We start from the raw sequence: 25,046 nt of genomic DNA, 5'->3' as shown, positions 1-25,046 counted from the left end.
GAGTTATGCACTCTTTCTTTAATTGTTTAATTTACTTGCACATTTTGCGTAAACTAAGATTAACACTCTTGCAAGAAATGTCAGGACTTGAAGTTTAATAGGCTCCTTTAATATACCCACACCAGTGCTCTCTAGTTACTGGCCAAAGCAAAATAGCCTGACGAAGCTAAATAAAGTCTGAGAGCCCTCATTGCTCTGCAGGACCAGTGGCCATTTAGCAGGCAGTGCAGTTGGCAGCGTGGGCATGGCGTGCGTGCCTCTCTGGCATGGGTTTCATGAGTTATGGGAAGTCTGCATTGCTTTCATTTCGGCAGTAAATCCTTAAGGACACTTGGCTACCAGGGAGGACTGTGTAACGGCACCGTATGATTTCTGTAAGTGTGTGTTTGTGATCTGTGCCGGAGCTGGAGTTCAGGTGATGGAAAAGTTGCCAAGCGAGTTGGAGTTAATTGAAATTCAAACACTCTCTCTCTCTTTTCTCTCTCTTTCTTTCTCTTCTCTATCTTTCTCTCTTTCTCTTCTCTCTCTCTTTCTCTCTCACGCCTGGGTAAGCCACACACATGGCACCCCAGGCAGTGGAAAAAAAGAGAGCATCTCTGAACAAATTACAGGTTGTGTGTGTGAGCATGTGTAATTCATACAGAGAATGAGGGGTAGCTGTGTGTGTGTGTGTGTGTGTGTGTGTGTGTGTGTGTGTGCGCGTGCGCGTGCGTGTGTGTCACCAGGAGAGTGTGTTCTGTGTTTTGGGTGTGAGTGAAACAGAACACACAGTTTCCTTTTTTATGTCTGGTATCGTATGTTAGCATGTCACAATGGAAAAGTTTGTTTACGAGACAGGGTCACGGACAGGCTTTCTTATGCTCTCTCATGCTCTCTCTCTCTCTCTCATGCTCTCTCTCTCTCTCTCATGCTCTCTCTCTCTCTCATGCTATCTCTCTCTCTCTCATGCTCTCTCTCATGCTCTCTCTCTCTCTCTCATGCTCTCTCTCATGCTCTCTCTCACTCTCATGCTCTCTCTCTCTCTCATGCTCTCTCTCTCTCTCTCTCTCTCTCTGCACTTTCCTGAGAATATGTCCGCACATGCTTGCCATTCTGGGAGTGTAGTGTTTCACGCTGTGGCAGAAATACCCCTGGTTAGGGGCTGCCGGCGCTGCTGACTAGGCCATAAGCTGAGCCGCCATCTAAGGAATTCCACCCCGATCGACTCCCAGGTCAGCTTTTGGCCTTCACGCCGCAAAGGTCTTCATCAGTTGCTGTCATATTTCAAACCAGAACAGTGTCTTAGCATTATGCAGGGACATAATTAGGTTTATTGAGACAATAGGTCTATTGACATCATATTCAGTCCAGCATTATTCACTGATAAAGTGCCTTAAATAGTGTACATAGTTTTTTAAGGCACTATCCATAGCACATAACCCTCAGTCGCAGTCAGTTATTGTAACAAATTCTAATGCCTGGTCTCAGTATATACACTGCCACTTAACAGTAACCAGAGTTCAATTAGTTCAGCAGTAATAGTTTAGTGTGTGTGTGCGTGTGTGTGTGTGTGTGAGTGTGTGTGAGAGAGAGCGCGCACACACAAGCGCAGAGCAGTGTGTGTTGCCGTGATGCGGCACTGGCGCCACAACATGAGGGACCGGCGGGCTGAATAGAGGACGGGCTGAATAGAGTGGACAGAGGATGGCTTGAATAGCCCACAGCCTGTCTGTTTGCTGTCATTCAGGTCACACGCACCAGTGGCTGTGTCCGGGTCGGGCACGCTGTCGCCTGGGCCCATGGCCGTATTTGCATGAGACCTCGGTCACGCTCTGGTCGTCGCTTTGAATGAGGAGGGCGAGAGTGGAGAGGAGTGGTACAGATGTCCTCAGGAGTTCTGCATAGAGAACCCGACATGTGACTTCAATGGTTTTCCTTTGGTTCTCTCATCGGTACCGTCTTGTAAAAGCAAATTTATAGACCCTGTGCTTCAGTCTGGTACACAGAGATGCGCAATGATTTGGCTAAGTGCAAGTTTCCATTAATCGTTTTATATCGCTTTTATTAATTGTCCCTTATTTCATTGCATTTTCTTTAAGAAGTAGCCAATGCTGGAGCACAGCTGTTCCTGTGTCATCAGCTACCAGAAGAGATCGTGTTTCTCCCGCCTAGATGTACAGTTTGCAGCAACAAGTGATTTCTCTTGGACTAGTCTCTCAGTCCTCTGAACACAGATGAAACGCTCCTCATGAGTCCCTACTAGGGGTGTGAATCTCTCATGTAAAAGACGATACGATTCACATCTAGATACATGGGCACGATTCGATACAAGAAAAGATACATGTTTATAAAAAACGATTCAGTACGATTTGATGCAATTTGATGCAGTTCAAGAATGGAAAGCATTCTGAAAGATTTTTTATAATTTGCTCAAGGTGCACATTCATTTTATATTATCAATTATCATGTTCATAGTTGTCAATTAGGCAACAAAATGTGTGAACATGATTATCTAAACTGAGGTTTGTTTCATATACTGTATTGAAATGAAAAAAGAATAGTCTACATTTCAGTCAAACACAGCAGCCAAATACAACATAAAAATACATTTTTATAGACTTTACAGATTTTATAGTTATATCTGATTGTTTTCATGGAGCTGTAGCCTTGTTGAGGTAAGACAATACAGAAATAAAATAAAACAGTGCTTAAGACACTCTTGGCCTTTTCTCATATAGGCCTTGCCTACCCTACAAGAATAAAATAGGCCTACAAATTAATGAACTCTCTGGGCTTATTTTGTTCCAACAGTAGACCTAATGCAGAAACCTAAAATGCCACAAGTCTTGAGTGAATATGAACAAAATCATTGGCTAATAATTTATGCATCGTTTTAGCAGCAAGGGCCAAATTATTATTTAACATTAAGGAAATCCCTTCATCAAAGGTAAGGCTACTCTACAGACTACCGTTGCTGTTTAGGAATGCCATAAGTGCTTAATTTCGCGCTGGATTTCGAAAAACAAAAGCCGACCGAGTGCAAGTTGTCACATGGTTAACTTGCAATAGATGTATGGGTAATGAGGTCATTTGACAACTTTGGGCAATGAATGTAACCAAAAACGAACTGCATTACCCACAATTCCGTGCCACGTATAGTTTCAAAACCGTAAGTGGGATGAACGCGCTGCTTGGAACGTAAATGAGGTTGTGCACCGATTCATAACAAGTAAATCGATATAACGACCGGTTCATTTCAGTTTTTTTCAGATACGGGGCTTCGCGTATCGATGTAGCCGTATCTTACACGTTAAAAACGGATACTGATACGTATCGGTTAATCTTTACACCCCTAGTCCCTACACAAAGCCTATACAAGACTAGTAATAAATGTGCAAACACACACACACACACACACACACACACACACACACACACACACACACACACACACACACACACAAACAAACAAACAGACACAGATAAATGTCCTTTTCCTGTTTGCCTTGACATAACATTGAGCTGCTCTTCAGGAGAAATCTGTCATCAAGTGGCCCCTGTGGGGCCACACATTAATCATCTCTAGATCTCCATGGGCCATTAAATCTGTGAAACCAGTTTACCAGAGCCCGCTTTCTTCCTGTCAGCTGTGTCAATGTATAGCTCATGTTCAAAGAGGAGAGGGGAGCGAAAAACACTCAAGAGAGGCATACAAAACGTCAGCACACCTCCCGTCCCAGTGTCGAGTCTCTCCTTTCTTTCCGAAAGGGAGTCGATTTGCGTATAAAAACGAGATTTATGTCCCGACGAGCTCGTGGCCGCGCCACACTTCTTGAATCTCTATGTGGCGAATGAAACTGAAGTGGCTGACACTGGTGAGCTCTCGGTAACAGCTTGGCTTCTCCCGTCGACTCCTCATGTGGGAGCGGGATTTGGATCCTGTGGAAAAGACGGCTACGTCTGCACGCCGAACAATTACCTCAGTGGAAACTCATTGAAGCAATTTGAATGTTTCTTTTTTTTCTGTGGCGCGTTAATAATGTATCTTTGGACGGATCGGGCTTGTGGTTTTTGAGGGAGATGATGATAAAAAGAGAGAGAGCGAGAGAAGAGGAACCCACCCATGGGAATGTAAACGTCTTCGTTTGGCAAGTTGAAATGTGGTTGCGCATTTTTAAACAGACGTCCCGGGTTGACAAGGGGGCAAAGCATGACACAAAACAGAATATTGAATCAGAATTCTTATATGTAGGCTTCATATATTCCATACTGATTTCTGTCTTGGCTCTTGTTTGTATACATTTTATGACAGCTAAACAAAGTGCTCACACAAACATCAGCTTTTTACTTTCAAAAACATTTAGTTTTATGTTTGCCAGAACGTATGTTCAACATGGGTAGTCCACTCCAGCTCTCTTGCTTAAAGCATCCGACCCTTTGAACAGTGTGCTTTTAAATCTCAGAGCTGAATGACACACAGCTATTATGGTAATAAGAAAAAATTGTCACAGCTGTAATTAATTGTTCTTTTCATTTTGGCCCATTGTCTCCAACAGACGTCTCGTTAATATTTTACGGAGTCTGTTCATCTGTTTTGTCTCGTATGTTAAGTTGATCAAAGGCCAGGTCTCTGAGTGAGTGTGTGTGTGTGTGTGTATGTTTAGGGGGAGGGGGGGGCATTTTCATATGTCTTGCTTTCTTCCCTCCTCCTTCTCCTCCTCTTTGGATCTGTTTTTGTGCTTCCCTCATTAACCGAGCACTTATAAAAAGGGAGCAGCTTCCTGGAAATCGCTTTAAAAATCTCAAGAGCATTCGGGCCTCCCAGCAGACCTGGGACCAGCAGGAATGCTGGCACTTCAGCTCAACATTACCAAGTAAAAACGGGGAACCAGGGGAAGATGTACACCATTGTCCCATTGTTGGGCAATGCCGGTCATTACTTTGCGTGATTTTTTTTCACCATCCTATTTTTTTCTTCATCCTAATTCCTAACAGTTTAATTTAACTAGCAACCTGAATTACACTTGCATTGAGGATGTAGGGCTATATAATGATGCATTGTAGGAATCTCCCCCAGGCAGGAAGCTTGAGAAGAGGCTAACATCCCTTGCCAGTGGTGACCTGTAGGTGCATTACAAGGACACAACTAATCTCCCCCCACGAATCTCCCCCCCCAAAGCAATGTGTAAAGTTCAGTTTAGGAGTCGATGACCAGATAGTGGCCCAGTGTTGTACTCCTCACTCTTCAATGACTTGTAGCTTTGCCTGCTCAGCTTTGAGCTACTCCTCTTCCACAGTCCTTATGAAGAGAGCCCTTGCAGGTGGTGTCATTCCCACATGATGTCCTGAGGAGCCAATAGGATGGGCTGAGGGACCAACTCTGTCAACCGCATCCCTCCCAAGAGCCTTTTTCTCCATCAAAACACACGTCTCCGTTCTCATTACTCTGGGCCTGTGCCTCCTCTGAAGACTTCTGATCGGAGTCTCGTCTGTGGATGGAGCGAAGGCATGTTATGGAAAACTCCAATAAAACTGTCTCAAGGTCACTTATTTTCCCCCCATGCACTTCTGTCACTGCTGGCTGTGTGTGAGAGGGGCGGGTATGATTTATCGAGGACTGTTTTTTGGCCAGGCTGGGAGGTGTGAATGGCGTTGCTTGGCTGGGCAGCTCGTCTGGCCCGATGGCATGATCCGTGCCAGTCATAACCATACGCTTATGAAGTGGCTGCGTTTGGACTCGGCCCGTTTAAAAAGGGTGGTGCCGCCCCAGACACTGGTTGGCATCAGCAGCACAGTGTGGTTCCTGAGGTGGAATGGAGTCTCGTCAAGGCCAGCTACCTGTTGTGATTTGACTTCCTGGCTTATTTTCTCCAGAGGCGTTGACTCTTAGGCGTACGCGCGCACACACACACACACACACACACACACACACACACACTAATACTCATTCACTCACTTACTTTGTTTTTTAATTATTTAGCTCTTAGCCTTCATGCAATATCCTCTCACAACCCCATTTGACCTTCTTGGTTGCACAAAAGCTACAGCTATGTGATCAGGGGGTGTCTGATTTAACTTAGTTATTGATTTTTATAAGCAAAACTTACCTCCAAGCTTGAAGGCTGAAGAGGTCAAGTCTCAGTATGTATGCGATGAACTCAGGCCCAGTCTTTTATTCAGCAAGCACACTGGCATTCCTCAAAGTAGTTTGAGTTGAGTTTTCACCAAATTGAAAATGTCAGGGCCACATCAATTCAAAAAACGAAAGGGTCAATGCTCCAACAGTGATTCATTCATGTTGCATTTCTTTTGTAAATTCTGAAAGATTCTCTTGGATAACCAGTCGCAGAAAACCCAATCTGAATCCCTTGAGGGAGGAAGAGATGGAGAGGTAGCAAAATTCACAGCAAAGCCAACAGCTTAAGGGGAAAAAACAACCCAAGAATGTCCCACACGGAGAGAATTTTCCAAACATGCGGCCTTTGGTTTTTTCAGCCCTGGGACTCGCGAGCTTCGCTCCATTGTTGTGCATTACTCTTGATGAGAACATCAGCTCCTCATCTCCCCTAATAGTACTAGACAGGCCTTGTCAAGTGACACAGTGCACCCACTCTCCCACTTTCCATTCTGGGACCGGTCTTCCCTACCACATGTACACACACAGACACACACACACACACACACACACACTAACATACAAACAAAGACTACAGTCCCACCCTCCTCTCCCGGGACCACACTGAAAACCTTACAATTAACTCCAACACTGAGAGACCATGTGCCGCCTCACTCACTCCCAAAACACAGAACACACTCTCCTGGTGACACACACACACACACACACACCTACCTCACCATATCATCTGAAAAGAGTCCCAGGCTGCTGGTGGGTTCTTCGGCGGTGTCGGGCGAGGCGTCTTGTGTGTGGTGTGTGGCGTGTGATTAGCAGGCGTCCAGCTTCTCACAGAGGGAGGGAGGGAGGGAGGGAGGAAGAGAGAGAGGGAGGGGTGGTGGAAGGAGAGAGAGAGGTGGTAGGAGGGAGAGAGAGAGAGAGAGAGAGAGAGAGAGAGAGAGAGGTGGTGGTGGTGGAAGGAGAGAGAGAGGGAGGGACAGAGTCAGTCAGCCACCATACGACTGGCATTACAGCCTGCCTGATGGATCCAAACGGCCTGAAGGAGAGAGAACAAAGACTAACCACATCAGTAGGGACTGTAAATTCTTCCCATCACCACGTAATTAGCACTATGTGTGTGTCTCTGCTAGGGAGAGAGTGTGTGTGTCTGCAAGGGAGTAAGTGAGTGAGTTAATGTGTGTGTGTGTCTACAAGGGAATGAGTGTGTGCGTGTGTTTGCAACAGAGTGAGTGTGTGCGTGTGTCTGAGCGGGTGTGTGTGAGTGCAAGAGTGAATGAGAGAGCATGAAGCAACACAGAGCAATCACCCAAGATGTGATGATCATGATTATCCACGTTTTAAATGCAGGTTAACGCCGTCGCTAAGCCAATATAATCTAGCCCATAATTTGCTCTCGGTGCAGGAGGCACCCAATGGTACACTGCTGCTCATGCAATCTCCTTCCCCTTTTTTAACAGTCACAGACTGGAGCTGGCTGTGGAACAGTCCTGGCACCCACAGCTGGGCCGAGCTTGAACCACATGTCAGCCAGAGTCGGCTGCTTGCTGAAATAATGGGTAGCCTATTCCAGTTTTGCCTGGAGTTCACCTTGAGTTACCTTGAGTTCATTGGCACTGTAAAGTTTATGGTGTTCATTTTCACCACAGCCACATCACGCAATGTGTCAATAAAATTATCTCTGTGTGTGCACAAATTCCTCAAAGTTTTAAAGTGTGTGGGTGTTGGTATGTGTGCAGTGCAGTGGTATAGTATACGTTGTAGTATTTTTCTCACAGCCACATAGGCCTATACATACATACATACATATGTTTGTGTGTGTGTGTGTGCACTCCCTCTCATTCTCTCTCTCTCACACACGCACGCATATGGGGAGTCTGTGTGTGTGTGTGTGTGTGTGTGATGGGATCGACAGTGCTCTCCTTCACTTGGGGGCTGAGTGTGGGCCTGTGGTGTGCTCTGGCCCGTGGCCCTGCAAAGCACTGTGGGCCTTTTCGCACAGTCGCTCCTCAGTGTGTCGTGAGCAGCGCAGACCGTCGAGCCAACTCGTGGTGGATTAGAAAAATGTTTGCGAAACCAAAACCCCAGCATTCTCAGTTCATGCAGCTCGGTAATCATTTCACCCCCAGCCCCCCAACTCACACACACACACACACACACACACACACCAATCCAGTGCGCAGATCTACTGGGAATAATCAGCATACTGAACTATGTGACCTCCCGTCTCCAAACCGAAGTGAGCGATTCACTGTCCTCACGCACATGCATATGCACTCACGGTCCGTCTCTCTCGCTCTCACTCTCTCTCTCTCTCTCTCTCTCTCTCTCTCTCTCTCTCTCTCTCCCTCTCCCTCTCCCTCTCAGCGAAGCCTCTCTTTGGCCTAATCCGGGCCATTTCATTCCCAGCCACAGGCAGCCCTGATGGAACGCACCCAGGGACCCTGCTCTCGGCATGGGGCAGAATTCAAACCTGTCCTGGCTAGCTCACATTGCAATTGCGGTGCGGCACCGAGAATGCTAACTAAGCTGTACTGCCACGCAGATTTCATCCTCCCATTTTTATTGGTTTTCCTGTGACTTGGCTCACTGTGGCAACACGTTTTGCAGTGGACAAAAGCCAGAGGGGGGGGGGGGGGGGGGGGGGGGGGGGGGGTAGTGGAATAAGACAGACTGCGAGAAATAGGGAGAATAAGTGGGAGCTTTTAGACTGCTTTGAACTGCCCATTGTCTCTCTGTCTCTCGAGCTCCTTTCATGAATGACCGGTTGGCTTTTTAGGCTGCATCAGCTGGGTCGCTTATTTGCAGCCTCCTCATAAGTGGCTCTCGTTTGAGCCAGAGAACCGCCACCGCGAGACCCCTTGACCTCTCCAGAGCTGCCGTCCAGCTAATGACCACCGGGGCCTTTGGCTCAGAGGAAAATGTAGCCGCCAAATCCCGTCTGGTGCATTCATTGTCCCTGCGCTACAGCATAACTACAGCATAACTACAGCGTTGGTCTCTGGTTGAGTAAGAACCAGGATCTGAATGAATACCAACTGCTGTACTGGAGACCGTGTTGTATAGCCTACAAAGAGAGGTCACCAGAGAAAAAAATAAAATAAAGAGTTGACATCCTTTTGTCATGTTCCAAATTGCCCTCCATACCCGTAGCGACACAAGAGAGCAGCCATAGATAAATGCTGTGGGTAGTTTTATATGACCCCAGGTGGTTGAGGCTTTTGTTAAGTGCCAATCATGGCAGCCACATCATTGGCCCAGGTCAGCAGGGGCTCGGAGGGCATGGAAGTATGTGGTGTGGAGTGTGGGTGGCACGCGGGTGGGAAGCTGGCTGCGGTGGCACACAACAGTTTGCCCAGAAAACCTCAGCCATTGTCTCTCATGTGCCTGTACCAAGGCCACAGCTTCATGCTTTGAGCGCAACGTGGTATATGTGTGTGTGTGTGTGTGTGTGTGTGTGTGAGAGAGCAATGTGATGGGAAAATCGAAAAGCTCCTCTGGTATAATCATGAAAACTTCACAAAAAACAAGATTGAGATCCTGTCTTTTCTGTAAAGGTCTTTCCTTGTCCCTAAATCCCATTAATCTGAAAATTGCCCCCCCCCCCCCTTCTTTTTTCTTCAGAGGTTGTTTGGCAGCTGTGGGTCCAAGTGAAAGCTCTTATAGTGGCCTTTTTGTCCTGCTCCTTTGAACCTCCAGGACCTCTCTTCTTTCCCGGTCTCTGCCCAATATTATTCCTCCAGCTTAGTCCGGGCTAATACAGTGAGGGCTAATTTCAAGGGTCATTTCCCCTAATCCCTAAAAACAATAAGGGATGCAGAACAATGTATTCTGTAGTGTCCCGGCATGGCCATGAATAAAGGCCCTTTGAGCCAGTCGGCCTTGTACAGAAGTCTGCATTTGTGAAACAGATGTGAGTAATTGACAGGGACCGCTGTGACTTTGAAGCATTAAATTTAGTTATACGTTTGGAGACATAACTGTGTGAAACTGCTACACACACACACACACACACACACAAACACACACACACAACCACACATCCATAACTGTTTTCCCCTAAATATATTTTGGACTTTGAAGTGCTTTGAAAGCAGAGATCTTTTTTTGCCGATCTGCTTTTGTGCGTTCCGTTTCCAGTTGTCAGCACGCTGTGCATGTGATCCTCTGAAGTACTGTTGTCCGAAACAAGGCAGAAGTGTGTCTTGTTCTTCTCATGTGAAATGCAGGCCTCTCGCTGACCCTCATTTGCTATGTCTTAGTGTGGTTTAAATGAGGGACTGAAGTTTAGGGTCTGAAACAAAGATACTCTTTAACTTTATGAACATGACCATAACTACAGAATTCAGTGGAGTCTTTAACATGACAAACTCTTAAAGTACGATTAATGAAGGGTTTTTGAATGGATGTCTGGACAGGTGTGTGTGAGAGAGGGTAAGAACAAGTGTCTGTGAGGGAGGGAGAGAGTGAGTGTGTGTATGTGTGTGCATGTGCACGCATATGTTCCTGTTTATGTTTATTTATTTAAAAGGGACTAAATATAGTTAACTAGTTTTCATTTGTGTGTGTGTGCTCATGTGTATGTGTGATGGTGTGAGTTTGTGTGCGTGTGGGGGTTGTGTGTGAGTGGACCATGGGCCCAGCTGGGCCGATTCTTCGTTTTGTGCCGGTCCCTGTGAGCTCCACGGTCCACGGCATTCCTGACTGGCATATTCATTACAGGCTTGGGAGAGTGTGCCTGCGCTTGAAGACCCAGCCTGGGGGCAGAGAGAGAGAGAGAGAGCGCACACTAGCCCAGCCATACTCGACGCCATTCCGTCGTGTGCAGGAATGGCGTTGATGTCTACACTCTAAACCTCTGGGTCAGGTGTGCTCTCAGTCAAGTGCATTCTGCTGTGGCTTTTAAAAACAGCAGTCAATGCGGTCATTATCAATCAGAGGTCAACATGTGGACTCGTACACTCCTGTTGACTGGTGTGCTCCTAGATAAAACAGCTCTTCTGAAAGCCTTGCCTCTTAAAAGGTTATGGTTATAAGATGTTTACTACACAATCTTTTGTTGGCAGAGAGGTGTTTGGGGCTGTAAAGCATTCTTGACCTTCAAAAATTGCTGTAAAGCTTCTAGCCAAACCAAAAACGTACACAGTTTCTAACAAAGAACCCATCAACGGGAGGTTCTTAATAGAATTCCATTTGAATTATGAAGACAGGCTAAAGAATTCTAATAGGATTCTAGAATGCTCCATATTTACGAGTTGTATGCAAATCAACAGCTCTTCTTGGTCCTCTCCTCATCCTCCCTCGTTCTCGCCTCGTTACTCGGTTGTCTTGACGACTTTATGGACGGCTGTTCTTTGTTTGCTATTGTCTCATGGAAACCGTGTGGTGGCACGGTAACGAGATCCGCGCATGTTTGGTGGCTTGTGGTTGGAACCTTGTTTTGTTAAGCGGCTGGGGTCGGTGGAGGTCCTGAGCGAGTGTGTGGCAGAACAGCACTCAGATTGATGTAATGGCCTCCGTTTTAATCCCGCTGATTTACATTTTCTCCGATGGAATAAGGGTGATTAAAACAAAACAAAAAAAGAGAATGAAAAAAGGAGAGAAAAAAAGCATAATTCACGACTCCCATTCAAAGGAAGAAAATAGAAAAGTTATTTAGGGGGTTTACCCAGTTCTAAAATTACTGCACTGAGAAAACGACTGCAATTGTGTCTGAGGTCGAGGCTCTTCCAGCTTAATTTTGGCGTCACAAAGAAACACATGATCTCATTTTGTGGCACTGTATTTTGGCCAACTGTTTTTGGGAGAATTCTAGCTAGCTGTGTTAGTGAGCCTTTCTATAGCCTCAGTGCATAATGAGCCCTTCATTTTCAAGAGTCACGTAAAGGGGGTCTTTGCAGGGACCCATTGCCTGTTTAATTTAATACTGGCTGGAATCTAACAACTTGGAGTCACTGTTGGGATCTGTCTCGCATGCTTGCCCAATGGGTTTTGGTGTGTGTGAGTGTGTCAGTGGCGTGCCATTTCAGAGAGTGTGTAGCCTATGGGTGTAGACTGGAGAGAAAGACCGTTAAAAAAGCTGTGTCCCTACTATGTGCCTATGTGTCTGTGTGTCTGTCTAGCGGTAGAGTTTCAAGAAAATGTGAGGGTGTCCTTCCTGTGTGTGTGTGTGTGTGTGTGTGTGTGTTGACTTTGAGAGGGCACTGGTTGGGTCCAAGCCTGGATGTGAGGTTGAGTGGAGAGGGGTGGGTTAGGATGGGCCTGGGGTAGGTGTGGGGCAGCTGGCGGAGGGGGGTGGGGGCAGGGGGAGTAATCCGGTATGAGGATGTCTGGACCCAGCCAGCCCCTAGCACCGTGGGGTTTGTCCAAACAGCGCCAGTGTTTGTACAGCGCTGTCAGGATGACTGCGCTTCGGCTGCCCGTGACACTGCCTGTCTGAAATGCTGCCACGTCCAAAAAAGCACTTAGAGGCTGACTCGGTATTTCACTCGGATGAAATTCTCAAGAGTGTAGGGGATAAATGAGCTCTCTATGTCTATGACCATTTTGACATGTTAAAGAAGATTAAATCACTGAATATGAACTGTTCAAATGTAAAAACTGTAGGCCCATCTAACCTGACCTGAAGGTGAATTGAGAAGGAGCTGCACAGCTGTGATGTGGGTAGTGCGTACACTTTCAACCTCTCCTCCCCCTCAAGCCCAGCAAATGAACCGCAAACGGATTATTGCTCTCGATTGCCCCTTAATAGTGTTAATGAAGCCTCCCAAAGCAACTGGGCCCAGGATTAATGGGTCGAGCTTGTGGTGCTCACTGGTGTGAGGGGGTGTGTGTCAGTCCATCTGTGTAGATACATGTGGAGACTTCAGTGTGTGTGTGTGTGTGGGTGTTCATGTGAGTGCTCATGCATGAGTGTGTGTGTTGAGAGATTTGAGTGCGTCCTCATGTGTGCTCATGCATGAGTGAGTGTGTGTGTGTGTGTGTGTGTGCGTGCGTGCAGAGGGGTGAGATGTGAATAGCATTAAGCGGAGTCTCAAGTGTAAAGCTGCCCAGTATCCTGATACGACTCATTAACCCAGAACAGGCAACAGCCACCGTATGGCCTTAAAGTGCCCCCACATATGGCCTTTAGACAAAAGCCATCATTGAACTCATGAATTAGCATCTGATCTAGGCTTCACGCATTATAATCACATATGACCATCATTTAACTCATGAATTGCCATCTAGTCTATACTTCATACATTATAATTGCATATTACGGTCACTTAAATTATGCATTACCATATGGTTTTTACCTCATGCATTATAATCGTGTATGATCAGTTGAGATGAGTAGATAAGCTGTTTTGTGCTGTGGTTCATTGCAGTGATGACATTTTTAGTTCATGAAATGCCATACTAAGGAAAGAGGCTTTGCTCAAAATGTTCATGCCAGAAAACAAGATTTAAGTTTGAATGTGACCTTTCTGAATTTGCCTTGCTTGACTAGCTTTCACATCTGTAAAAAACTGGGAGTTAAACATGTTGAAATCAGTTTCTTACTTACAAAATCTACAACACTTTGATCAGTCAGGCTGAGGAGAGGAGCGCATGTCTGTCTCCCAAACCAACTCCCAGAACTTCAGTAGCCCAAACCCGTAAATAGCATAGCGCTGTCATTTTAACCTGGCCTCTTAGCTGTGTCTTTTAGAAAAGGACACTCCCAAGTGTGGGCCCCGGTGATAGAACAGGACACTGATGAGGCCGGGGGCAAAGCACAGTGTCTGTGTAAATCTGTGATTGGCGTCTGAAGCCCGGGGTTAACGCAGTGGAACCGCCTCCCCCTGTTCCGCCCTGCTGGAACCCCCACCCCCAGCTGCCCTTCTGCCCCCCCCCTCTCCACCTGCCCCCGACCCCTCTCCACCTCCCCATAGATGTCAATCATGGCTACACCAGCCCAAAGCCCCCGATGAGTGACAGGCCAGAGGTGGGCTGTGATTGGCTGAGAGTCGTGCAGCGGGAGGGGTGGAATTCCCGGGCCAGCCAGTGGCGGGAGGTCCCTGTGTGCGTGGAGTGGAGTGCCAGAGCTCAGTTCTCCTCTCCCCTCGGCTCCCAGAGAGATGAGTGAGTGAGCGAGCGAGCGGCCGCTGCTCTCTGTCATCGCACGCAGGAAAGGGAGCTTAGCACGCTCGCGCTGGCCCCACTCTCGTGAGGTGTGTGTGTGTGCGTGAGTTTGTTTGTTTGTGTGTGTGTGAGTGTGTGTGTGTGTGAATGAGCGTGAGTGTGTGTATGTGAAAGAGACTGAGAGAGAGAGAGAGAAAGAAAAGAGACAGCAAGAGAGAGGGAGGAAAAGGTAGAGGTGCATGGCTTTTGGGAACAGCATGAAACTCAGTGGAGACATTCAGGTGAGAAGCATTCAGGAGCTCGGGTTGCATTTGAAGTGCTTTTTGACTGACCTAGTGTGCATGTATTGCAGTACTCAAAACAGTAGGGGTGCATGTTGTTGTCATCTGTGTTGAGTCTTTCTGCTCAGAGGTCCGTGCCTGCTGAAAAGTTTCAGAGACTGTCTATGTACATTGCAAATCACAACCGTGAATCCATGCATGTTGATTTAACTGTTCATTCTGTCTTTGAATGGATTAAGTTATTGGTCTCAGGTTGACATCGATAGCTGCGTGTGTTTTAGTTCTTTGGTTCGTAGATGGCTGTACATATCTGTGACGCTTGGGTTTAAAAACAGATGTAAAGTGCTTTCTCAGATTCAGGTATGGTAAAGCACTTCAGCAGATCCTGGAACTGTCATTTGTTTCATGTCAAAGAGGGCGAGAGGAAGAGGCCCTTCGTCGAGTCCTTTCCATTTCTTTCAGCCAAGAGAACATTTGTTTTTATATTATGACTTTGAAAGGAAGTCTCTTTCTACCCCCCCCCCCCCCCCTTCTCTCATCTCCATCTTCTGAAACACTCACACACACACACACACACACACACACACACACACAATCTTTCTTTCATTCTCTAAAAATCTCTCTTCCTCTCTCTCTTGTGTCCACAGATACTTTGCTGAAAGCTCCAGTTCCCCCAGTGGTGTTCAGCTGTTGCCCTGCTCCCCCTCCCCCCCCGTCCCCTTCACCTCTGCCTCTGCCCTCTGCCACCATGAGGTCTGTGAGCCTTGGTTGGCTGCTGGCCCTGGGCCTTATGCTGACCAAGCTGTCGTCCTCGAGCGCCTTCACCACGCGGGGTCAGGGCCTTCGCGGCCGAGTCCAGCGCGACCGCCGCAACATCCGGCCCAACATTATCCTCATCATGACCGACGACCAGGATGTGGAGCTCGGTAAGGCCAAGATGCAGTGCCTGCTGATGATGGAGCTGGATAATAACATGTGATGGTGAAGCAATTCTAATCCAGTCATTGCTCCTCACGGTGCTTTAGCTGTCCACTCTGCGTGTGTTATCTGGGCTATGTACACAGTCCAAAGCAGCTTAGCCCAAGCCATAAACGTTGACCCTACGTTTAATGTTTTTTGTGGCATGATAGAAATGACACATCATAGCAAGTGTCAATTGAAGATAAATTGTAACAGTAGTGACCAGACGGGAATGGAGCATATGTTCTCTAAAGTGTCATGACTACACGGACAAGAAGAGAAGACAAAATTAGAAATAAAAAGGAGAAAAAGAAATAAAAACTCTTGACTATTGAACACCACCATGATCCACAGGGCTTCTGAATCAGGCGATACATTCACCTTCACCATCTGGGTCATCATCACTAGAGAAACTAGACGCAAAGAGGCTGGAGAAAGGGGGCTTGATGGAGTTGGTGCAATTAGGGAGCGGAATAGCGGCAGTGCAATATGCAGTAATCTCCAGAGGCCTCGAGCCTGAGGAAAGACATGCGAAAATAAACACTACATCCTCGAGTTACATTTACTCAGCATCGGGAGGGGTCATGTGTAGTGTGTCAGTTTACCATTTCCGTGATTATGCTATTCTGTTGTCCTTCCTAGTGAGTGCTTAATGTTGGACTGGCCTGGTTTTATTATTAATAGTGGTAATATGTTGCCAAAAAAAGGCCTTAATCTTCAAAAAACGTCTTGATAACACCTCTTCACACATCACACATTAGCCTGTTTTTGCTTTTTACGAAGACCGGCTGCTTTGGGTGTTTTCATATAACTGTGCCGTCAGAGTTATGAAAAAATGAAAGGCGCTTTAGGGGGTGCTACTTAGTTGTTATTAAATCAAATTCCTCTCTCTTTGAGAATATAACGATGGAAGGGCCCCGCTTGGCTGACCACATTCTCATGAGGAGATGGAGGCTGCCAGTTATTTGCATTCTAATCTCCAGTGACTCGATGCGGCCTAATTTAAATATTTGAGAGGAGCTCTGCCTCAAAGACTGAATCATGAAACCACAGAACCACAGCGGCAATACCATAAGGCATAAGCAGGCTTTTTTGTGTAAATAGTTTGGTGGTGGTCATAACTGGTCTATGTTTCAATGACGCGGAAATGTTTGGTGACCACACGGTATATTTCATGATGACTTTTGCGTCCCTTGAGAATTTATGAAAAATATGTTGGAGTTTTTCTCCCTCGGTTTTCTCATTTGAGAACTTTGACATTTTGAAGTCTCTTGATCCAACACGGTACAGTATATTGAATGAGCATGTGAAATCTCCCAGAAGTACAGTGCAGTAAGTTACTACTGCCAGAAACAAAACTTATCTGACATTCTGGACATTTACGGTTGTTCACGTCATTTGGCAAAACGCTTTCATCCAAAGCTCACATTACAGTAATTAAATGTGTGGTCTCCCAGAGGTCAGCCCCAAGACTTTTTGGTTTGATTTGAATGTATGGACGATTGGCAATAAAAAAGACCAAACTGTCATCCTAACACGGTGTCATCCATTGGTCTTCAGGCTCCTTGCAGGTGATGAACAAAACGCGCAAGATCATGGAGGACGGCGGGACGACCTTCACCAACGCCTTTGTGTCCACACCCATGTGCTGCCCGTCGCGCTCCTCCATGCTGACGGGGAAGTACGTGCACAACCACAACACCTACACCAACAACGAGAACTGCTCCTCGCCCTCGTGGCAGGCCCAGCACGAGCCGCGCTCCTTCGCCGTCTACCTCAACAACACGGGCTACCGCACTGGTGAGAACCCCCCCGCCCTCATCACCACCACCACCACCACCACTGTGTTTAGTCTCTGCAGAGAGGCAGCTGTGTTTTTGGGATTAGCTCAGATGACATTTTAAAGCAGGTTTACCGTTTACCTCAATTTTTCAGTGCACATTGTATGAGATCCAAACCTTATATTTTTGGTGGCACAGTATATGGTATAGTAGCAACGTGTACTAATTACTACTTTGCATTTTGAAGCAATCTATTCCTGTGTTTGGAACATTTACTCATTCTCTGCATATACCACTATAAGGTTATTCACTGTTTAGTGCACTTTGTGGTGAATGACTGGGTGTTCTGGACACAGCTTGAGTCACATAGGCTCTGTGCCCTCTTCTCTGGTGCCATGGTACATGTTCCCTCTTCTCTGGTGCCATGGTACATGTTCCCTCTTCTCTGGTGCCATGGTACATGTTCCCTTTTCCGCCCATTCTTTGGGTCACTGGAAAGTCACGTCTCGGTTGCCACGCATTCCTGAAAGTCCAGTGCAAACGTAACGGCTAAGCTTCAGTCTGCCTGTCTGGTTTAAAACAACCAAACATGGCAACCGTGCCCCGTGGTCTGTCCCCAATCACCAGCCAATATGTGTGTGTGACTGTCTGACGGCCAGCTCGCCCACTGGATTGAAGCCTGCGGCCTCCGCTGCCTGTGGTTTCAAGCTGATATGTTAGTCTACAATTAGCTTGCTGGGCTAGACTGGCAGCGTGCCCGGGCCATTTTTGGGGGAAATGTTTTAGCATAGCGTAAAAAAAAAAGAAAGCTACAGAGAAGAGAGGGAGAGAAAGAAAAACATGCACAGGTACTTTCAAAAGAAACCACATCTAGAGAGGTGAGGCCATTAAGGAGTGTAGGCGGGAAGGAAGAGGGATCCCCTAGCGTCCATGTTCACCAAGGGCAACGCACACAACAGTTTACCACACTGATCATGACTTCCAAAAAGAACGAGAAAAACAATTAGGCTTAAAAAAAGAAAAACATTAGGCTTATCCGTTCCATTGTGGCGAGATAAGTGAGGAGACCAAAACTATGAGAGGCATTCTGGAGAAGGCTGTCATTTCTATCTGCTGTCTTTACCCATCACATTCACGTTTGTCTCTTTTCTCGTCTTTCCGTCTCCCCTCAACAGGCTTCTTCGGGAAGTACCTCAACGAGTACAACGGCAGCTACATCCCGCCTGGGTGGCGAGAGTGGGTGGGGCTGATCAAAAATTCCCGTTTCTATAATTACACCGTTTGTCGGAATGGCTACAAGGAAAAGCACGGGGCAGATTATGCCAAGGTATGTACCCAAGGGTCCTCCATTCACACACTGCAGATTCGGTTCCAACAGAGGGCACTTATTAAATCCAACTTGCTTCTTTGTTTGAGGTTTAATGTCCAATTGCTAGGTCTTTCTTTTTGCGCACTAATTCCTAGTTTGCCAAATCGCTCATAATCCTCTTCTGATCTAAAGTGGTAGGAATTTGGGGGAAATTAAAGGGGTTGGATGCTGAGTGTTGAGTGTAAGTAGGAACAGCATCAACTGTGCTTACGTCTTTCAAAGTGGCAAGGCTTTAAAAAAAAAAGCAACAGACCACAGTGTTCAAAAACAATAGGACACAAAAATGCCCCTAGGGCAAAGCTGCTGAAGGAAATTGCTACCTTATTTTTTTTCACAGTCGTTTTTCAAAAGTGGATGTTATGCTACTGCCTGTACATCGAAGACTTTTTGGCAGCCCGCAGAGCAGAGCGAGTGGGGGAACATTTTGTCGTCCCTGTGTCAGACCCACATGGATATGAACAAAGTGATAAATCCGTGTTTGAGAAGTTTATGCTTAGCATGGCGTCTTGCTCCCCGACTCCACAGCGCTGCGGACCACGGAGGCTGTCAGAGAGAATTTATTTTCCGAGCCCTGACGCTTGCCAACGTCCTCCTAGGTAGCGTAGTTCTCGAGGCATGTTGGAATTTGAGGAGAGGTTTCTTGGTCTGGGCACAAATTGCCCTGGCTTTCACTCTTTTAAATAGGGTCGTTGGAAAGATGGGTAAATAAATGTTTGGCTTGGTGCTCACATGTCAAATGGCTTGCTTGTTGAATAAGCAGAAGGTGTAAAGTTACCCACAAGTCTGAGAGGCAACTAAGGGTTCATCATATAGGATCTGGAGACTTTCCGTACAAGTAGACCTCAAAACCCACCACAGGAATACTTCAATTATAAAACAACTTTCAATAAAGAACCTGATTGACGTCAGGCTTGATTCATTTTGAGACTAAATAACATTTGTTAAAGAGAATGTCGGAAATCAGGTTTTAGTAAGGGTATTTATGAAGCCTGTGAGAGAAGGAGAGTAACCTTGAGGATAGTGACATAAAACCATGGCTTGGACTCGACTGTAATAGGACTGTCCAATGCACTGTGCCAGACGTTCTGTCTTCAAAATCAACAGAGCTCCTTAAGAGTGCGGCTAGGGAAAGTGACCACATATAAATGTCCCTGACTCAACAATTCTCTGAGCGTGGTTTATATTGCGATTTTATTGTCCTCCTATTATGATTACCGTTCCAACATGTTTCGTTTCGCCCCCGAGTCGAGATTTGTCCTGACTCACCAGATCAAGGCTGTGCCTGGGTCAAATGCAGTCATCAGAACTTTTGAAAGAGATACAAAGTTCTCAAATGTACACTTATTTAGTTTTAAAAGCATGCGCTGGAGGTTCCTCTCCACTTTCATAGTGTCATTGTAGAGGATTCATTTCTTCATTGTCTACAAGTTGTTTAGTCTTTGCGGGATTTGCAGCGCCCTTTCCCAGACTCCTCATATGAGCAGCACATGCATGGCGGGGGTGGGGTGCCTCTGCAGAGGCGCACTTGAGCAGCGAGACATTTACGGGGTGCAGAGGGCCTAGAAGGGCAAAGTCCATAAGCAGGCCACTTGAAGAATAGCTGTAAATCAGCCTGGCCCCCCCCCCCCCCCACCCTCAACACCCACGGCTGCCTGCTGCACTGTTAGTGTTAGTTTTATCTTAGGTCTGGGGCAGCCAGGGCCAGGTGGCTTTCCCATCAACCTGAATGGATCAGGTCACAGCAGCCGTGGCTGCTTGTAGTGCATGCTGGGGGGGAAGCGGGGGGGTCCAGGCTTGCTTTGCCCCCACGTTATTGGGCCGGGGTGGGGGGTCACCTCCAGAGGCCTCCTGTGCATTCCTGACCGTAGCCTCGCAGTAGGGACGGAGAGACCTCGCTGTTGCCAAAACACCATTCTCGGGGCCGAGAGTCGCAACCTTCTCTCGTCCGCGAGTGTTGGTGTCAACACCGGGTGTCGTATCCAATGAGGCGCCATGGCCCCATGAAGTCACACGCAATGTAAAAGTCCTTAACGGAGGCAGTGGCCTACCTTGTAGGTGGTATGTGGGTGACTTGAAGGGGCCAAGCCGTGATGAGGGAAAAAATGTAAGCACTTCCACAGACTCACTGTAATCCCTTTCATTGCCTTGCTGTGCAGGAATGTTTCATTTTGAGCTTGACCCCACCAAACCCCCAACTCCTACGCCCCCCCTAACCAACCTCTTTTTTTTTAACAGGACTACTTCACGGACTTGATCACTAATGACAGCATCAACTTCTTCCGGATGTCTAAGCGCATGTACCCTCATCGGCCGGTGATGATGGTGATCAGCCATGCGGCACCCCACGGACCTGAGGACTCTGCTCCACAGTACTCTGAGTTCTTCCCCAACGCTTCGCAGCACATGTGAGTGACAACCTCTCGGAACATTCTAGAACCAGGGTTCCAGAACTTACCTGGAGTTAAACTCCGTTTAAAACGTAAACTCCCATTAAAACTCTCAGTTTTAACGTATATGTTTGGTAACATTTAAACTGTATTTAAACATAATGTTCTACAGCGCAAGTACAAAAGTGCAGCATTCCCTTTCAGGTTTACCCTGTTACACAACAACTACAGAATTGTGACAAGTTCAGACAATAGAATAATAGAGATGGCAGTTGATTTTAATGTGTCTGCATTTATGTGACAGTGGTTTTATATGACAGACACGACTATAAACGTACGATAACGTAAGCTCTGCAAATGAGTTCATGATGAGGCTAAGCTTAAGAACGAGTAATGTCGATGACTGTTTTGACAGGTAAATATAACTCTGTTGAGTTTGGAATTCAAGGGCCCCATATTTTGTCTGTGTATCAAGTCGAGTGCACCCATCCTCCCTCCAGAGATGACAGCAGATTGGAATGTGGCTCTCTCGCAAACGACTTTACCACCACGAAAAATTGGAATGATTTATCATCCAAGAATACTCTTGGCACGTCCGCAGTGAGCCGGCCAGGGGATGAGGTTTTTATGGAGTGTCGCTCGCCATGCCAAGCCCACGGTGGCTTTGCGGCACTATCATCACTGACTTATGGCTGGGGATCGGAGCCCATAGGCTGGGCCATGGCACCGCTCCCACTGTCCTCTGGCTTCCATGCTTTTAGAGCGCAACCCCCAAAGACTGGGAGATAGCAATCATAATCATACACACAGCCCAGCTTGAACTCCTCCTATTCTTTTTTCCCTTTCCTCCCTTTTTTCCCTATCCTCTCTCTCTCTCTCTCTCTCTCTCTCTCTCTTTCTCTCTGTCCCCGTCTCCCTCTACCTCCTTTCTTTCCCCTCGCCGCTATTATTATAGCCCCTGCTTCCTGGAGCACTTCCCGACCTCCTCCATATCAATCAGAGCTTTCACTCGGCAGGTTCAGGGATGTGTGGAATGCATTGTTTGTTCTAGAACACCCTTTGTGATGTTATTAATTTATTTTCAGTGTTGGCCCGCACTCTGAATGGCTTGCTCCGGGGCAAAGAAGGGGGCCCCTGGGAGGCTCTCGCTGACTGGCATGTTTTTGTGGCCCAGGGAATGCTGCCCAGCCAGTTCCTTCAAGGGGGGAAAATGGTGGGCAGATGGCGGGGGAAGAGAATGGCACGAGGAAGTGGGGGGGGGGGGGGGCGACTCCATTGCATCCGACGACGCTTACAAGCGAACAGCGAAGTGAATGGGAGAAACGTCAAGACCTCACTCCTCACTGACTCGGTGCCGAGCGCAAATTTAGAAAGCGTTAATGATTCATTCATCAAGGGCACAGTCAGGGCGACGTGCTGGACAAGTCTATTAGAGGATTATTTGAAACTGGAAAAGCACACAGACCCATTTGTGCCCGCCACAGTGTTTGACCTGACAACTGATATTGCTCATTTGAAAAGCATTCAGGCCAAATCAAACAGCAATTACCTTGTTCAGTGGGAGCAGAGGCACGTTTTATAAACATGCCCATTCACACACTAGTACTAGATATCAAGCAGTTTTTTGCATGCCCTCTTGCTTTGGGTAGTTAAAGCCTGTGTTCCTTACAGGGTGGACAGTGGGTTATCAGGAGAGGCTTGATGATGGCTTTTCTCACCTGTAGCAGTGAGGCGCTTCCCTTAAGACCCACAATACTGAAAATAACTTCAGTATTTTCTTGCCAATAATGGCAGGATTCAGTGGTAATGTGTAATGTGTTTGGTGGTAATCACCAAAGATTATAGAGTAGACCTCATTAAAAGCACCCTATTAAAGGTACACTGAAGAGAATAGTAAGTTAAGCTATTCCTCTTGTGATGTGAACAAATGATTTTGAGCAGTACTGCCATATCAGTGGATCTCCAAAACCACAATCCAAACCTGCAGTCAGCAGGTGCATGGCCCAAAAATATTGCGGTTCCATAAACAACACCGTCTCCACTGTTAACTTTGTTTTTTGTTTCCCACTTCAAACATGCAGTGAGTTATTGGGCCCCTTCTGTCCAGGGGTCATTAGAAACTTTACTTTGGGCCTGACGGCTGTGGAGCTTTTGTTTGCTTAAGCTTGTGCCAACCCTCAAATGATTTCTCCTCGCCAAGAGGCCAGAGACTCTCAGCTTGGTGAGAGAAGAGATGGACAGAAAATCTTTCAATCTTCTTTTTTTTCTTTTTTTTTTTTTAAATAAACACCTAACAGGGAGAATTGGTACATCTGCTAGTGCAAACATATCCAGAGTCGGCTAGTCCAGCGTTGTTGCTCCTCAAACATTTTGGACAGCATATAAAACTCACAGGCACCTGTGGGGGTAAATTATATGACAGGGAAACATGGCACATACTTGAGTGCAGGGAGAAAGAGCGCTGATGCCCACTCATGCCCACTCTGCTTCTCTCCTCTGCCCTCTCCAGCACCCCCAGCTACAACTACGCGCCCAACATGGACAAGCACTGGATCATGCAGTACACCGGCCCCATGAGGCCCATCCACATGGAGTTCACCAACTTCCTGCACAGGAAGAGACTGCAGACCCTCATGTCTGTGGATGACTCCGTAGAAAAGGTTGGTGGAGGATTTCCTTCCTACTTCCAAAATGGTTGATGCTGAAGCTTAATTGTACTTTTATTCTTTCTGTCTCTCTGTCTTGCTTTCTTTGTTTTATTGTGGTGTTTACACAGTATTGTGCCTCATTTGTAAGTTGCATTGGATAAAAGCATCAGCTGCATGAAGAAGTGATGCAAAATTGACTAATATGGACACCCTTTGTTTGGTAATGTCACTGCAGAATATAGGGCAGACATACAGGCGTCTGCTGTGTTGACTGATGTGACTGTAAACGTTGATTTTGTAGATCTACGAGGCGCTGGTGGAGACTGGCGAGCTGGACAACACTTACATTATCTACACAGCTGATCATGGCTACCACATCGGGCAGTTTGGGCTGGTTAAGGGGAAATCGATGCCTTATGACTTTGACATCCGAGTGCCTTTCTTTGTGAGAGGGCCGAATGTAGAACGGGGAGCAGTGTAAGAACAACTTAATCATAACACTTTCATTAACACATTTAAAACTTCATTCACACATTTATATTTGCAGTGTTAATGTCTCTACTGGATTTTTAAACAGTTGAAAATGAGCACTTTGTTCCCCTACCTGTGCAGAAATCCCCATATGGTGCTGAATATAGATTTAGCCCCAACTATCCTGGACATCGCTGGACTGGACACCCCCTCTGACATGGATGGGAAATCCATTTTGAAACTTCTGGAACAAGAGAAAACTGGAAACAGGTGATTTAATGAAAAAAAGCTGTTGAATCGCAGAGCGTGGGCATTGTGCAATCACTAATGCCTATATGTTTGGCATGTAACTCGGCTGAAATGCCTTAGAGGAGAGCAAGAATCCCTAATAAGTGAACACACCATAATAAAATGTGTATGTGGCAAGTAAATATGAAACAAATTGAGCTAATTAAATTCCAAATCAACTTACCATTGTGTTCTTATTTTCAGATTCAAACCAAACCGGAAACCAAAAGTGTGGAGGGACACATTCCTGGTGGAGAGAGGGTAAGGCATGTTCCTTGGGCCTTTTTCCATGTCAGACACGTCAGGGTAGACATGTTTGACACAATTCTTCACATTTCATTTAAGCGTTGGTATGACGACCACTTTACTTGTCTTTTCCACTATGTCATAGCTTAGTTCTTTCCACTTTAAGTGTAACGTGAATGAAGACATCCTGGTGTATCAGACTCTGAGGTTAGCCTGACATGTTGGTAAACTTCCCATAATCAGAGCTAATCCTTTGAAAGTTAATGGGATAAATCTGAAAGATTAAACAAAGGTAGAAGTAAAAATAAAAGCAACTTTTGATGGTGATTCTGGAAAAATAGGCTTTGTTTTGAGGAATTCCTTTCAAGAAGCAACGCCCAGGCTCCAGTTGCCTCAGTGT

General features: G+C 46.5%; 1 protein-coding gene across 9 annotated transcripts in view; it reads left to right on the top strand.

The window, feature by feature from the left end:
• The window catches only part of sulf1 (sulfatase 1), a 120,254-nt gene that overhangs the window by 77,742 nt on the left and 17,466 nt on the right, over positions 1 to 25,046 (top strand). For all 9 annotated transcript variants that reach the window (XM_042067329.1, XM_042067326.1, XM_042067330.1 and 6 more), the window contains 8 exons: positions 15,144 to 15,422; positions 17,017 to 17,256; positions 18,413 to 18,564; positions 20,842 to 21,011; positions 23,503 to 23,653; positions 23,943 to 24,118; positions 24,254 to 24,382; positions 24,605 to 24,661. In XM_042067329.1, the coding sequence (XP_041923263.1) occupies positions 15,245 to 15,422; positions 17,017 to 17,256; positions 18,413 to 18,564; positions 20,842 to 21,011; positions 23,503 to 23,653; positions 23,943 to 24,118; positions 24,254 to 24,382; positions 24,605 to 24,661 (1,253 nt within the window). In that variant the 5' untranslated portion in view covers positions 15,144 to 15,244. The remainder of the gene's footprint in view (positions 1 to 15,143; positions 15,423 to 17,016; positions 17,257 to 18,412; positions 18,565 to 20,841; positions 21,012 to 23,502; positions 23,654 to 23,942; positions 24,119 to 24,253; positions 24,383 to 24,604; positions 24,662 to 25,046) is intronic.

This window comes from Alosa sapidissima, chromosome 17 (genome assembly GCF_018492685.1).
Source record: "Alosa sapidissima isolate fAloSap1 chromosome 17, fAloSap1.pri, whole genome shotgun sequence".
Classification (NCBI taxonomy): Eukaryota; Metazoa; Chordata; class Actinopteri; order Clupeiformes; family Clupeidae; genus Alosa; species Alosa sapidissima.
The sequence above is the reverse complement of the archived record's forward strand: the minus strand, read 5'-3'. Positions and strand labels throughout refer to the sequence as shown.